Below are 16,161 nucleotides of genomic sequence, written 5' to 3' on the forward strand. Positions count from 1 at the left end.
AGGCTGATTCCAGAAATGAGGGGGTTACCTTCTGATGATAGATTGAGTAGACTGGGTCTTTACTCGTTGGAGTTCAGAAGGATGAGGGGTGATCTTATAGAAACATTTAAAATCATGAAAGGGATAGACAAGATCGAGGCAGAGAGGTTGTTTCCATTGGTGGGGGAGACTAGAACTAGGGGGCACAGCCTCAAAATACGGGGGAGCCAATTTAAAACCGAGTTGAGAAAGAATTTCTTCTCCCAGAGGGTTGTGAATCTGTGGAATTCTCTGCCCAAGGAAGCAGTTGAGGCTGGCTCATTGAATGTTTTCAAGTCAAAGATAGATAGATTTTTAACCAATAAGGGAATTAAGGGTTACGGGGAGAGGGCGGGTAAGTGGAGCTGAGTCCACGGCCAGATCAGCCATGATCTTATTGAATGGCGGAGCAGGCTCGAGGGGCTAGATGGCCTACTCCTGTTCCTAATTCTTATGTTCTCATGTTCTTAAAACTTATTAAGGCAGTTTTAAGCTTCTTTAGCAACCTACCCCCACCCTACCCACAGGACAGCGAGAGATAGGTTTTATTCTGCGGAATGTCCAGAAACATTCCCTGAAATAATGTGCTATTCACGAATAAATAAACTCAGAATTTCTTGGAATGTTTTGGTGGAGTTGAGCTTTATTTTCCTGAGGAAATTCACATGTAACTGATTTATGCTGGTTTTACACTGAATCAGTGCTACGTGCAAAATTCCTCAAATATTTTCAACCATTCTTGTCTCATATCCTCCGAAACCCCACTTCGCTCACTGACATAGCCTGGGTACCCCATGCAACTGACCAAAGTATGAAAGTTTCTAGCAATATTTCCAGTTCTGAATAGGTATAAATTTAGACCCACATTTTATGTGCTGCTGGAATCAGTCACCGTTTCTGGTGTTGTTGGGTGATGTTTTAAAAAAGAAATTCGCCTTCGTGGAATCTGCACTGTATTTTGGAATTTTGTGTGTTCCATCAGAACTTGTTACATTAAAAAGAAAAAGCTACTGCAATTTGATAAGGTACTACACAACAGCTGGTTACATAAGTCAAGAACATAAGAAATAGGAGCAGGAGTAGGCCATTCGGCCCCTCGAGCCTGCTCCACCATTCAATGAGATCATGGCTGAACTTCGACCTCAACTCCACTTTCTAGCCCGGTCCCCATATCCCTCAATTCCCCTAGAGTCCAAAAATCTATCCATCTCTGTCTTGAATATAATCAACAATTCAGCATCCACAGCCCTGTGGGGTAGAGAATTCCAGATTCAGAACCCAGGACTCATGGGATTGGGGGCAATACATTAGCTGGGATTGAGGATTGGTTCACGGACAGAAAACAGAAAGTAGGAATAAAAGGGTCATTTTCAGGTTGGCAAGTTGAAACTAATGGGTTACCGCAAAGATCAGTAGTTAGGCCTCAGATATTTACAATCTATATCAATGACTTAAATCTTAAATGAGGGGATTGAGTGCAATATATTCAAGTTTGTTGATGATAAAAAGCTAGGTGGAAAGTATGCTGTGAGGAGGACACAAAGAGGCTGCAAAGAGATGTTAAGTGAGTGGGCAAGGTGGCAGATGATAGAAAGAATAGAAAAAAAAAGACTCCGATTTATGTAGCGTCTTTCATGATCACCGGATGTCTCAAAGCACTTTACAGCCAATGAAATACTTTTGGAGTGTAGTCACTGTTGTAATGTGGGAAACGCAGCAAGCAACTTGCGCACAAGCAAGCTCCCACAAACAGTAATGTGATAATAACCAGAAAATCTTTTTTTTTTTTGTGTTATGTTGATTGAGGGATAAATTTCGGCCTGGACACTGGGAATAACTCTCCTGCTCTTCGAAATAATGCCACAGGATCTTTTACATAAGAACATCAGAAATAGGAGCAGGAGTAGGTCATTTGGCCCCTTGAGCCTGCTACGCCATTCAATAAGATCATGGCTGATCTGATCTTGGGCTCAGTTCCACTTTTACGTCCACTTGAGAGAACAGACGGGGCCTTGGTTCAATGTCTCATCTGAAAGACGACACCTCAGACAGTGCAGCACTCCCTCAGCACTGCAATGGAGTGTCAGCCTTGGTTTGTGTTCAAGTTCCCGGAGTGGGCCTTGAACCCACAACCTTCTGAATTAGAGACACAAATGCTACCCACGGAGCCACAGCCGACACAAAAGCTGAATATTTTTTTTAAATGGTGAGAGGCTAGTAAATGTTGGTAAGCAGATATCCTTGCACATGAATCACAGAAAGTTAACAAGCAGCTACAGCAAGTAATTAGGAAGGCAAATGTTATGTTAGCCTTTATGGCAAAGGGGTTGGAGTATAAGAATAAGGACATCTTGCAGCAATTATATAGGGCTTTGGTGAGACCAGACCTGGAGTGCTATATAGAGTTTTTGCCTCCTTAGCTAAGGGAGGATATACTTGCCTTAGAGGGGGTGCGACGAAGGTTCACTAGATTGATTTCTGGGATGAGAGGGCTGTCTTATGAGGAGAGATTAAATAGAATGGGCCTATATTCTCTGAAGTTTAGAAGAATCAGAGGTGATCTCATTGAAATGTATAAAATTCTTCGCGGGCTTGGCAGGGTAGATATTGAGAGGCTGTTTCCCCTGACTGGAGAGTCTAGAACCAGGGGGCACAGTCTCAGGATAAGGGGTCGGCCATTTAAGATGGCGATGATGAGAAATTGCTTCACTCAGAGGGCTGGGAATCTTAGGAATTATCTGCCCCCGAGTAAATTCAAGAATGAGATCAACAGATTTTTGGACTCGAAAGGAGTCAAGGGAAATGGGAACCAGGCGGGAATAAGATCAGCCATGATCTTATTGAATGGCGGAGCAGGCTCAATGGGCTGTATGGCCTACTCCTGCTCCTATTTTTTAATTAAATTTTTTTTAATGTGCACAAGTCTTGGTCTGATGCCATTTAATAAAAAAACAGATCCTGATGCCATCAATAAGATAACAGGGGAGTTAAAGAAGGAAGCTGGTGTATGTCCTGCACTTTCCTCGGGCCTCAATAGTTAACACGGATTCTCGGGAAATTTTGTTTAGGTTACAGTTGGCAAGATTGGCGTAGAAACCGCCCGTAAAATGTCAGTGTAATTTTGGCGCTAGTCAGATTGAGGAAATTCTGGTACATAATATTTAACACCAAGGTGGCATTAACACTGCAAGTTCAACATCAATGCAAAGCGATTTCCCATCCTGTATCCAGGCATAGCCACAGCTCTCATGTGCAAGTCTGTTACAGTTCCAGCCAGGCAATGTAAACAGAGTTCTGCTTGGCTGGAACCCGAGCTGCTGTAACTGGTCGCAGGCTGGTAAAGGAAGTGTAAATGCACCTCAAGACCATTTCCTTCTTAGTTTGGCCTACAACTCTCAAAATCACAAATAAAGTGATGGTTGAACGAATAACAGAACAAAAATCCAGCAAACTACTTTTAAATGCTTGGCTTAATGAACGTGTCCATATCAGATCTTCCACTGCACAGTCACACAGGTGCTTGACTTCTTTTAATGTAAAAGTCCACCATGTGCTACATTTATTATGAAGAACAGGGGAGTTATCCCCAGTATCCTATTTATCCAGCAGTCAACATCACTAATAACCGATTATCTGGTCATTATCACATTGCTGTTTGTAGGAGCTTGCTGTGCGCAAATTGGCTGCTGCATTTCCCACATTACAACAGTGACTACACTCCAAAAGCAGTTCACTAGCTGCAAAGCCATTTTGACGTCCTGAAGTTGTGAAAGACGCTATAGAAATTTCTTCTTTGCACAGTCAGTAACTCATTTAAAACAAATGATTTCACAACGGCATTAGAATAGCACAGGAAGAAACTTCACACATACACATCGAGCAGAAAGTGAACCACCACAGTCCTGTTTGGGAATCATACGCAAAGAAGCATTTTAAAAATGAAATAATATATATTTGGGACAGTTGGGCACATAATAGTCAGAGACTCACAGATTAATAAATGCCATTGTATGCAATATGTTAACTCCAGCAGGAATATGCTGGTATTAATCACTTTCATCGCAATCAATTTGAAGAAATTTAATTTAAATGAAAGCTGCCACCTTTCTGACTGATTCAATGGAAATCGCTTGCCTTCGACAGTCTATTAACTTTGGCCAGCTTGCACAGAAATCCCAGGCATTTTTTAAAAAATGGATGTCTCAGTTTTGTAATCGTGACCATATTCTTGTCATATTTAGAACCCATAAGGCCTCCTCTTCTTTGTAGTAGAATGTACTGTAAAAACATTTACTTCCAAATCAGAATTTGTAATGGCTAATTTTCTTTGAAGAAAATGAAGCCTCTGAAAACAGTACATTGAGGATATAAACCATCCTAAAATAGTCCAGGTAGAAGACGGGAAGGAACAGCATCTGTGTAACGTCTCCAGTCCTTGCCATATTTGCTTGAGCAACGATGCTCATCCCTGACACAGCGATGGACCAGCAAGATCGACATGTAGATGATGTAGAAGTATGGCAGGAGGTGTCCGAATCCACAGGCCAGGCAGTAGGACAGGGAGCCCATAAGATCCCCAGTGTAGTTAAAATGGCGTGCCAGCCCCCAGAATCCAGAGATCATCAGCTTACTGTGGTGCTTTTTGCCATCAGCGGACAAGTAGGAACATTCAATGCATTCGGGCTTCTTGCCCCAGATCTTGCAGTTTCCATCTGTGCGCCGGAAGAGGTCTTTCTGGTGGTTTGTCATTCTGAAGATGTAGTAGCCAACCAGACCCAAGAGAAGGACACCAACAACATTAGCTGCCGATAGTTTTACTGGGTTGTAGACAAGGTACAGACCCTGTGAAATTGGAGAGAACATTAGCTTCCAACTTAAGAATGGCAAGGTCATGAATATTTAATAGCCATCTTTCTAATCATAATATATTTGCAAAAATAATATTCTGTACAATGAGAAACATAGAAAATAGGTGCAGGAGTAGGCCATTCGGCCCTTCGAGCCTGCACCACCATTCAAATAGATCATGGCTGATCATTCACCTCAGTACCCCTTTCCTGCTTTCTCTCCATACCCTTTGATCCCTTTAGCCATAAGGGCCACATCTAACTCCCTCTTGAATATATCCAACAAACTGGCATCAACAACTCTCTGCGGTAGGGAATTCCACAGGTTAACAACTCTCTGAGTGAAGAAGTTTCTCCTCATCTCAGTCCTAAATGGCTTACCCCTTATCCTTAGACTGTGTCCCCTGGTTCTGGACTTCCCCAACACCGGGAACATTCTTCCCGCATCTAACCTGTTCAGTTCCATCAGAATCTTATATGTTTCTATGAGATCCCCTCTCATCCTTCTAAACTCCAGTGAATAAAGGCCCAGTCGATCCTGTCTCTCCTCATATGTCAGTCCAGCCATCCCGGGAATCAGTCTGGTGAACCTTCGCTGCACTCCCTCAATAGCAAGAACGTCCTTCCTCAGATTAGGAGACCAAAACTGAACACAATATTCCAGGTGAGGCCTCACCAAGGCCCTGTAACAACTGCAGTAAGACCTCCCTGCTCCTATACTCAAAACCGCTAGCTATGAAGGCCAACATACCATTTGCCTTCTTCACCGCCTGCTGTACCTGCATGCCAACTTTCAATGACTGATGTACCATGACACCCAGGTCTCGTTGCACTTCCCCTTTTCCTAATCTGCTGCCATTCAGATAATAGTCCGCCTTCGTGTTTTTGCCCCCAAAGTGGATAACCTCACATTTATCACATTATACCGCATCTGCCATGCATTTGCCCGCTCACCTAACCTGTCCAAGTCACCCTGCAGCCTCTTAGCATCCTCCTCACAGCTCACACTGCCACCCAGTTTAGTGTCATCTGCAAACTTGGGTGTTATTACACTCAATTCCTTCATCTAAAATCATTAATGTATATTATAAATAGCTGGGGTCCCACCACTGAGCCCTGTTGCACCCCACTAGTCACTGCCTGCCATTCTGAAAAGGACCCGTTTATCCCGACTCTCTGCTTCCTGTCTGCCAACCAGTTCTCTATCCACGTCAGTACATTACCCCAATACCATGCGCTTTGATTTTGCACACCAATCTCTTGTGTGGGATCTTGTCAAAAGCCTTTTGAAAGTCCAAATACACCACATCCACTGGTTCTCCCTTGTCCACTCTACTAGTTACATCCTCAAAAAATTCCAGAAGATTTGTCAAGCATGATTTCCCTTTCATAAATCCATGTTGACTTGGACCGATCCAGTCACTGCTTTCCAAATACGCTGTTATTTCATCTTTATTAATTGATTCCAACATTTTCCCCACTACTGATGTCAGGCTAACCGGTCTATAATTACCCATTTTCTCTCTCCTTTTTTAAAAAGTGGTGTTACATTAGCTACCCTCCAGTCCATAGGAACTGATCCAGAATCGATAGACTGTTGGAAAATGATTACCAATGCATCCACTATTTCGAGGACCACTTCCTTAATTACTCTGGGATGCAGACTAGCTGGCTCCGGAGATTTATCGGCCTTCAATCCCATCAATTTCCCTAACACAATTTCCCGCCTAATAAGGATATCCTTCAGTTCCTCCTTCTCTCTAGACCCTCAGTCCCTAGTACTTCCGGAAGATTATTTGTGTCTTCTTTCATGAAGACAGAACCAAAGTATTTGTTCAACTGGTCTGCCATTTCTTTGTCCCCCATTATAAATTCACCTGAATCTGACTGCAAGGGACCTATGTGTTCAGACTTAAAGTGTGAAATACATCTTTTTTCTCCTCCATGAATGGGTTGTAAAAGGGCTTTCTCAGAATTGAAATAAATGGATCACTCTACAGTTCTCATTCTGCCTTCAAATTGATGAGGATTCTGACACCCTGGGGTGAGATACTTCCTGACACCCATTCCATGTAGGTGAATTATGGAGCCTCCCTCAGTTGGGCAGCAAATTGTGATCTCTGCACGTCGGAAAATCTGATGCACAAAGTTGGTAGCGCTCGTGCCTCAGTCAGAAAATTGTGGATCCAAGGCTCACTGAAGGACTTGAACAACTAAACTAGGCTGATACTCACAGTGCAGCACTGAGGGTGGCCAAACTGTTGGAGGTGCCTTTTTTGGAGGAGAGGATAAATAAACGGAGGCTCCATCAGCCTGTTCTAGTGGTTGAGCTGGATGCTAAAGATTGAATGGTGCTACCTAAAAAGAGCAGCAAGCTTCCCCAGTGCTGAACAACATTCGTCCCTCACTCAACGCCTCAAAAAACAGATAAACCGGTGATTTCGCTCAGTGCTGATCTTGTACCAGAATTTGTTGCACATGAAGCTCCGAGATGTTTGAGCGATGCGATAATTTGCTATATAAATGCGCGCCTGTGTCTTAACATCCAATTCCCATAACTCTCCTTATATTGGGTTAAGTGCCATGCTAGCACTGCCATTTCGTGAAGTCTTGTCCAGGCCTGGGACCCACAGCTTCAAGAAGACCAGGAAGTCATTTCTCTTGACGGTATGCCCATTTATGACATTGTGCTATTAGAACAAACTACTGGGAAATGGAGGGCAGGAAGGCCTTTCAATTACATATTTTTTGACGGTCTATTGATGCTGGTGTATCCCAGTGTCACACCTCTTGCTCCCCACTGATTTCCCCCCCCCGCCCCACCCCATGTAGCCTGGTTGGAAAATATGGACAGGTGGATTTCCGGCACGCAACATCTAATTTTCCACCCTCACATGCATTACTACTTGTGCCGCCAGTGTATGGGAGCAGAAAATCTCTCCTCGTGTTGAGCTTTCTTCTGCTTCATACTATTATTCTGCTTAAGAAATAAACCATACCATCACCATTCCCCCATCAAAGTGGAACAGAGAATGAATCTGACAGCAAAGTATTTATTGATATCACAGTTTAAAATGGTTTTACCTGCAGAGTGTAAAGGTATGGCAGCCACACGCAGTCACCCCAACCCAGGTACCAGCCAAAATGGTCATGGCAAATATCGATCGTCTTCAGATACCAAGCTTCATTCCAGAAGAAATCCACCACATAAATTGCCTGAAAATACAGTCAGTCAGTCACTTCATAGTGATCACATGAATCGCTAATCAAAATTTGAAGCCACATATTGTAAATGTTTCATGCAACAACTTACATTTATATAGCACCTTTAACGTAATATTATATCTTCACAGGCGCGATTATCACTATTTGACACCAAGCCACATAAGGAAATATTAGAAAGGTGACCAAAAGCTTTGTCAAAGAGGTCGGTTTCAAGGACTGTCTTAAAAGGAGGGGAGAGAGAGATAGAGAGGCGGAGAGATTTAGGGAAGGAATTCCAGAGCTTAGGGCCTAGGCAGCTGAAGGCAAGGCTGTCAATGGTGGAGCAATTAAAATTGGGGATGCGCAAGAGGCCAGAATTAGCAGAGATCTCAGGGGTTTGTCGGACTGCAGGAGGTTACAGAGATGGGGAGGGGTGAGGGCGTGGATGGATTTGAAAACAAGTATGAGAATTTTTAAATCGCGGCATTGTCGGACCGGGAGCTAAAGTAGGTCAGCGAGCACAGGGTGATGGTTGAACAGGACTTGGTGTGAGTTAGGACACAGGCAGCAGAGTTTTGGATGAGCTCAAGTTTACAGAGAGTAGAAGGTGGGAGCTCAAGTTCATCGAGGGTGGAAGATGGGAGACTGGCCAGAGAAGCACTGGAATAGTCAAGTCCCGAGGTAACAAAGGCATGGATGAGGGTTGCAGCTGCAGACTAACACAGTCGGGCAATGTTACTTAGGTGGAAGTAGGCAGTTTTGGTGATCGAGTGGATATAAGGTCGGAAAATCATCACGGGATTGAATAAGACACCAAGGTTGCGAACGGTCCCCGTGGGCTAAGAAACGGAGATTTGTAGTAGGGATCGGGGGGGATGGGGGGGAAAATCAGGGCTGGAGGATGCTCGGGGGATATGGTTGGGGCTGGAGGATGATTGGGAGGGGGGAGGGGGGGGGGGACATGGGTGGTTTGAGGCCAGGGAGCATCATGGGAGGGGGGACATGGGTGGTTTGAGGCCAGGGAGCATCATGGGAGGGGGAACATGGGTGGTTTGAGGCCAGGGAGCATCATGGGAGGGGGAACATGGGTGGTTTGAGGCCAGGGAGCATCATGGAGGGGGGGACATGGGTGGTTTGAGGCCAGGGAGCATCATGGGGGGGGGGGTTGGGAGCCGGAGAAGCAACAGGGCTGGAGAGGTGGTCAGCAGGAGATTGGAGCCCTCGTGTGGGGGGGTGGGTGGGGAACGATGTCTAATCACATGGGTGGGTGAGGCGGGTCGCTGGATCCAACAGTTATACGGAATGGCACTTACCTGCAGTCCTTGCCTTCCTTTAGCTGGCGGGTTCACCGAGGCCCAGCCAGAGTTAAATTTGTAACGGTGGATCACCATCAGGCAAGCCAGCCTGGTTATAATATTTAATGGGGCGACCCCCTTCCCGAGAGTAGGCTGGCTGTCCGATTCCCATCCTGCCTCCGTTAAAACCGGAGATGGGTGGGTTGGGGTTCAGATTTTTTTTTTTTTTAATTTTTAAAAAACACGACTTGACCCCAACCAAACTGTGTTTTGGCCTTAAATTCCTCCGGGTGGAAGGATTGACAGAGATGGCGGTGAGGTAGAGCTGGGTGTCGTCAGTGTACATGTGGAACCTGACATTGTGTTTTCAAATAGTGCTCTGAGGGGTAGCAAGTAAATGAGAAATAGGATTTCCCCTGCGCCTTCCTCAAACCAAACACGAATCTACTTCCCTTTTAAAAGCTACCATGGATTCTGTTTCCAGCCCTGTGTGGTAGGACATTCTTCCATGGAAAAATAAAGCCAAACCTCTCCTTTTGTTACGTTGGTGCCCTCATTGAAATTGGAACATTTATAAGAACAGTTACTTCCACCCATTGGTGCCTGCCAATATTGTCATCCATTACAGCATTCCGAAACTCTTTCCAACAAGTGTTTGAAATATTTCTGAGGAAACAGAATACTATACCTGCAACACATTCACCAAGATCATGGAATTGGTCACTTGGCCGTAGAGCTCTTGCTGTTTGGCAGCAAAGGAAAGGTTAATAAGGGTCCATGCCACAATACCAGGACGACCATTGAAGAACAGCTTGAAGTCAAACCACTTTCCTATCCGTGGGTTAAATTCAATTCCCATCATGTAGTCGTAGAACAAATTGCCAGTGAATTTGCTGAAGGAAGGGAATATACCAGTTAAAATTGTACCTCCACCTTAATAGACGCAGCAATGTAACACAGAGTATTTTTAATACTGTATTTTCTTCCCTTTTTTTTTAAAAATCAAGTGTCTGTTGACGATTCCATATCAGAGGGGGTGGATGTATCTACCAGGCTTCTGCTCAAGACCAAGGCCACTGATTCACAGTTTGCAATAACAACAGGTGCAACAGCAAAGATAGCATTTAAATAGTGCTTTTAACGTAGAAAAATGCCACAAAGTGCTTCACAGAGGTACAAGGAGAAATGTGGATGCCTAGTCAAAGGGGGGAATATTAGGAGGAGGCGATTAAAGGTTTGGTCAGAGATGGGTTTTAAGGAGGGACTTAAAGGAAGAAAGGGAGCTGGGAAAGTATAGGGTTTAGGGAGCGAACTGCAGAGTGTGCAGCCAGTGATTGAAGGCACGGCTACCAAAGGTGGGGCGAAGGGTCTGGGAAGGGGATACACAAGAGACCAGAGTCAGAGGAATGGAGTGTTCAAGGGCAGGAAGCAGAGGTGGGTGGAAGGTTGCAGTGCTGGAAAATCTTAGACATAGGGAGGGGTAAGGCTATGGATTGATTCCTACACATAGAGGAGCAATTTAAATTTGAATCATTGGGTGACTGGGAGCCGATAGATAGATAGATAGATAGATAGATAGAGAACAAGAGCGTGCGAGAGAGAGAGCAAGAGAGCAAGAGAGAAAGAAAAAGAAAGACATGCATTTATGAAAGAAAGATAAACTTGGATTTATATAGCGCCTTTCACTACCACCAGACATCTCAATGCACTTTACAGCCAATGAAGTACTTTTGAAGTATAGTCACTGTTGTAATGTGGAAACGCGGCAGTCAATTTGCACACAGCAAACTCCCACAAACAGCAGTGTGATAAAGACCAGATAATCTGTTTTTTTGTTATGTAGATTGAAGGATAAATATTGGCCAGGACACCGGGGATAACTCCCCTGCTCTTCTTCGAAATGGTGCCACGGGATCTTTTACGTCCACTTGAGAGCGCAAACGGGGCCCCGGTTTAACATCTCATCCAAAAGACAGCACCTCAGCACTGCAGTGGAGAGTCAGCTTAGGTTTTTATGCGCAAGTCCTTGGAGTGGGTCTTGAACCCACAACCTTCTGACTCAGAGGAGAGAGTGCTACCCACTGAGCCACAGCTGACAACGTGGGGACATGTGCATGGATATCGGAGGCAACTATATGTTCAAGGACTTTGGAGAGGAATGGGAGTTTGGAGATGAGGCAGTAGTTTGAAAGGACACATCGACCAAGGGTGCTTTTAAAAAATGGATATAAAATATGGGCCGATAACAGTAGTTTTGAAAGGGATGGGAGACAGTGACCAAGGAGAGGGAACCATTTACAATGTCAACGAGCACATACACGTTTCATTATTATTCTGTAAACTGCTTCAATAAAGCTGCATGGTCAGCTTTTAAAACACAGCATTGGAGGGGCAACCCATGATGGCTACAAGCCGAGAACAGGTCGTCATTAAACAATTCTTCAATACATGTTGCAGATTAAATTCTTACCAGTCTTTTGCATTAGTGGGAAACAGGTATGCCTTCAGCATTGCAAATGTTGCCACAGTGTAGCCCAGGATGTTGACGCACCACAACAGTGATATCCAATTATCAAATATGATGGTGGGAGAGAACCAATGAAGGTAATTGGCATTAGCAAACCAGACAACATGAGTAATGATCCACGCCTGTAGACCATTGACCTCATATTTATTGATCAGACCTGCAGAGTAAAGGCACTAATTTAGGGTTCATGTTCTTTTGAAAAACAATTCAGAATATCCCCTCACCACCTTCCCGAACAGACTCTGATTGAAGGATGGGTTACTTCTCCATTAACCAATAAGATCTGCTGTCATACCTCCAATATTAGGAGTCTGGTTTGGCCGCAGTTCCTACACAGAAGTTCTATCAAGTACAGCTCAAAATGCAGATTGGATATTATCTGTTTAATGAGCTCACTTGCCTTGAAAAGGTTGGAGGGAACCTGTAACTAAATCCTGCCACAAGATATGTACTTTTAAAAGCAAACTTTCTCTAATGCGGCCAAAAATTGGGAGTTATGCAACGTTCCCCGTAATTTTTTTCTGGGTGTGCGGCCCCCTTCAAATTACTGTGCATGCGTGGTTTTTGCCATTGGAATGCCATGGAGCGGGCTGCATGGGACATGCAGATCGCAGTACAGGCATGTGGCTGAATGGGAACCTTGCAGGTACCTTAGACCATTCATGCACAGTTATGAGCTGCCAGTTCAAAAGCATCATTGGCAGACGTTTCTGCGCAAGTCAGCTGTTCGAAAGAAAAAAAGAGTCAAGACTTGCATTCATATAGCGCCTTTCACAACCTCAGGACATCCCTTTACAGCCAATTCAATACCTTTTGAAGTACTATTGTAATGTAGGAAATGTGGCAGCCAATTTGCGCACAGCAAGCTCCCACAAACAGCAATGTGATAATGACCAAATAATCTGTTTTTGTTACGTTGATTGAGGGATAAATATTGGCCAGGACGCTGGGAATAACTTCCCCGCTCTTCTTCGAAATAGTGCCATGGGATCTTTTACGTCCACCCGAGAGAGCAGACCAGCCTCGGTGTATCGTCTCATCTGAAAGACGGCACCCCTGACAGTGCAGCACTTCCTCAGCACTGCACTGGAGTGCCAGCCTAGATTTGTGTGCTTAAGTCGTTGGAGTGGGACTTGAACCCACAACCTTCTGACTCAGAGGTGAGAGTGCTACCCACTGAGCTAAAGCTGACAATATGTGAGATTAAGGGTCCCATACCCCAAAAAAATGAATGTGGAGCTGTTGCAGGTCATCGTGTGATCTCAAGGGGCCATTTACGTCTCATCAAAACACATTGCAATAGTGCATGCTGAACTGCACCACTGAATGAATGGAGTGCAAAGACAAACTCAAATATAATCAATCAAACCGGATTTCTTTCATTATGAAGTGTCTCTTGAAATAATTCTGACTTGGGAAGATGGAGAATTCGTATCGGCAGCTTGTACCGGGAACTAGGAAAATACCAAGCAGTCTGGTGCCACTTCTTGAAGGCTCACTCAACACAAAATTACCCCCCACATCACAGTGACCCACTCACATGACTAAGCTGAGCTTCTCCCCGCCCCCAGCCCCTCCCTGCCCTCTCCTCCGCAGGCCAGATTATTCCTCAAAAACCCAAGACCAAACAAGCTGCCTGCATTAATTTCTAGATCGGCACTGTGGCACAGCCACAAGCGTGCCAAGGAACCTGGATGTATCAATGCGCTCCTCGTGCAACCACCATGCAATCTAAATGAGTTCAGAACATATATCCAGAACTACTCCAGTGCAGTGCTGAAGGAGTGCTGCACTGTCGGAGGTGCCGTGTTTCGGATGAGATGTTAAACCGAGGCCCCGCCTGTCCTCTCAGGTGGATGTAAAAGATCCCATGGAGCTATTTCGAAGAAGAGCAGGGGAGTTATCCCCGGTGACCTGGCCAATATTTATCCCTCAAATCAACATCACTAAAACAGATTATCTGGTCATTATCACATTGTTGTTTGTGGGAGCTTGCTGTGTGTGAATTGGCTGTCGCGTTTCCCACATTACAACAGTGACTACACTCCAAAAGTATTTCATTGGCTGTAAAGCGCTTTGAGAAATCTGGTGGTCATGAAAGGCGCTATACAATTGCAAATCTTTCTTTTTTTCTTTACATGGTTGTACTTTGAGATTTCGATATAAAGAAAACAGGACATACTTTAGAACAGAAACAATCTCTTTCACGCCCAAAATGATTAACAGATGTTAACAAAACCAAACTTTGTACTACAAGGCCAAGTGGAAGTGCATGTTCAATGCAGTCAAGCCACATACTTTGAATTTAAAAAAATCCTTCAGCATTATCCCTGAGCAAGTTGCCTCCTTTTGCACCACAATGACCATCTCTCTTGTCTTTATAGCAATCCACAATCTATCAAAGCAATGTGGCTTGGATGTTTTTTTTAAAATTCCCTGATAAAACAAAATGAGAGATTAATCTTACCTGCAGGAGTAAGCGCGCCGTCCTGTACGCCACCAACGTAGCCAGGTAGGAACTTGTGACAAACATCAGGCACACACATGTACAGAAACACCTGCAATTCATGGACAGAAAAAAGTCTTCACAATTGGCAAGAAACCAGTTGGAATGGGTAATTTAGGAAGATTTAATTGTACTGCCTGGAAGTCTCCTCAGCATAACATGGTGGAAGGGAAGGAGGGATATTAACAGAACGTAATCACTCAAACAGCAAGAATTGTAACAAACTTTGGGGGGCGGGGGGTTAGTCTGAGGAAGGCCGCAACAAATTACAGGAGGACATTAATAAACTTGCAGAATGGGCAAATAAAGTTCAACACAGATAAATGTGAAGTAGTACATTTTGGTAGGAAGAATAGGGAGGTCACTTATTACTTGGAAGGTGCAAGTCTGGGTGGGGTCAAGGAACAATGGGATCTCGGAGTACAAATATACAAATCACTAAAAGTTGCAACACAGGTTAACAAGGCCATAAAAAAGTAAACCCAGCACTAGGCTTTATTTCTGGAGGGATAGAATTGAAAAATAGGGAAGTTATGCTAAACCTGCATCGAACCTTGGTTAGACCACACTTAGAATACTGCGCACAGTTCTGGTTGCCATAATATAAAAAGGATATAGAGGCACTGGAGAGCTTGCAGAGAAGATTTACAAGAATAATACCAGAAATGTGAGGATATACATATCAGGAAAGGATCAACAGGCTGGGTCTCTTTTCTCTTGAAAAAAGTCTGAGGAGGTGACCTAATAGAGGTTTTTAAAATTATTAAACGTTTTGATAGTGGATAGAGAGAGAATGTTTCCACTTGTGGGGAAGAGCATAACTAGAAGCCATCAATAGAAGATAGTCACCGAGAAATCCCAAAGGGAATTCAGAAGAAATTTCTTTACCCAAAGAGGGGTGAGAATGTGGAACTCGCTACAGCAGGGACTGTTTGAAACAAATAGTATTGATGCATTTAAGGGGAGGCTAGACAAGCATATGAGGGAGAAGGGAATAGAGGGTAATGCGGATACATTTGGATGAGTGAGACGGGAGGAGGCATGAGCCTCCCTCATCTAAATCTATCATGGACTGGTTGGGCCGAATGGCCTGTTTCTGTGCCGTGTATCCTATGTAATCCTATGTAATGCTCTCAGCACTGCTCTTTTGACCAATTCAGGAGTGTGTTTCAGTGACGCAGAAAGAGGACAATGTTTCCAATCCTTTCACCTCATAACTTTAGATAGCTGGCAAAAATTCTTGACTTCATAGATACAAGTGAAGTACATATTCAGATGAGACTGAATTTCAAACCTACACCAACGCCTTTTACCACCTTTGAAATCAATATGCTAGTCGTTTAGTTCCACTGGTATTCTTAACTGATAAGGGAATAAGGGGTTATGGGGAGCGGGCAGGAAAGTGGACACGAGTCCATGATCGGATCAGCCATGATCATATTAAATGGTGGAGCAAGCTCGAGGGGCCGTATGGTCTACTCCTTCTCCTATTTCTTATGTTCTTATGTATTGGGGGGGGGCTGGCAAATTTGATTACTATCCTGTATATACATTAATTTAATTCTGCATCAAATCAGCTTCAAAAACGATTGCAATTTGTTAGAAGAACCCAGGCCCCCACATCCCACAAAGCGGTTCAATAATTGCTAATCTACAGTCACGTCATTTCTGATGTTTGGGAATTTTTTTTAAAAATGAGGGAGAAGGGAATAGAGGATTATGCTGATAAAGACAGAAGGAGGCTTAAGTGGAGCATAAACGCCG

At 44.1% G+C, this 16,161-nt stretch overlaps 1 protein-coding gene across 1 annotated transcript in view; it reads right to left on the reverse strand.

Moving 5' to 3' along the window:
* Positions 1-460: 460 nt before the first annotated feature.
* The window catches only part of dhcr7 (7-dehydrocholesterol reductase), a 31,505-nt gene continuing 15,804 nt past the window's right edge, over positions 461-16,161 (reverse strand). The window contains exons 4-8 of the mRNA XM_070899742.1: positions 14,359-14,449; positions 11,835-12,048; positions 10,053-10,257; positions 7,950-8,081; positions 461-4,860 (exon numbers count right to left, since the gene is read on the reverse strand). Of these exons, the coding sequence (XP_070755843.1) occupies positions 4,396-4,860; positions 7,950-8,081; positions 10,053-10,257; positions 11,835-12,048; positions 14,359-14,449 (1,107 nt within the window). The 3' untranslated portion in view covers positions 461-4,395. The remainder of the gene's footprint in view (positions 4,861-7,949; positions 8,082-10,052; positions 10,258-11,834; positions 12,049-14,358; positions 14,450-16,161) is intronic.

This window comes from Pristiophorus japonicus, chromosome 14, assembly GCF_044704955.1.
Source record: "Pristiophorus japonicus isolate sPriJap1 chromosome 14, sPriJap1.hap1, whole genome shotgun sequence".
Taxonomy (NCBI): domain Eukaryota; kingdom Metazoa; phylum Chordata; class Chondrichthyes; family Pristiophoridae; genus Pristiophorus; species Pristiophorus japonicus.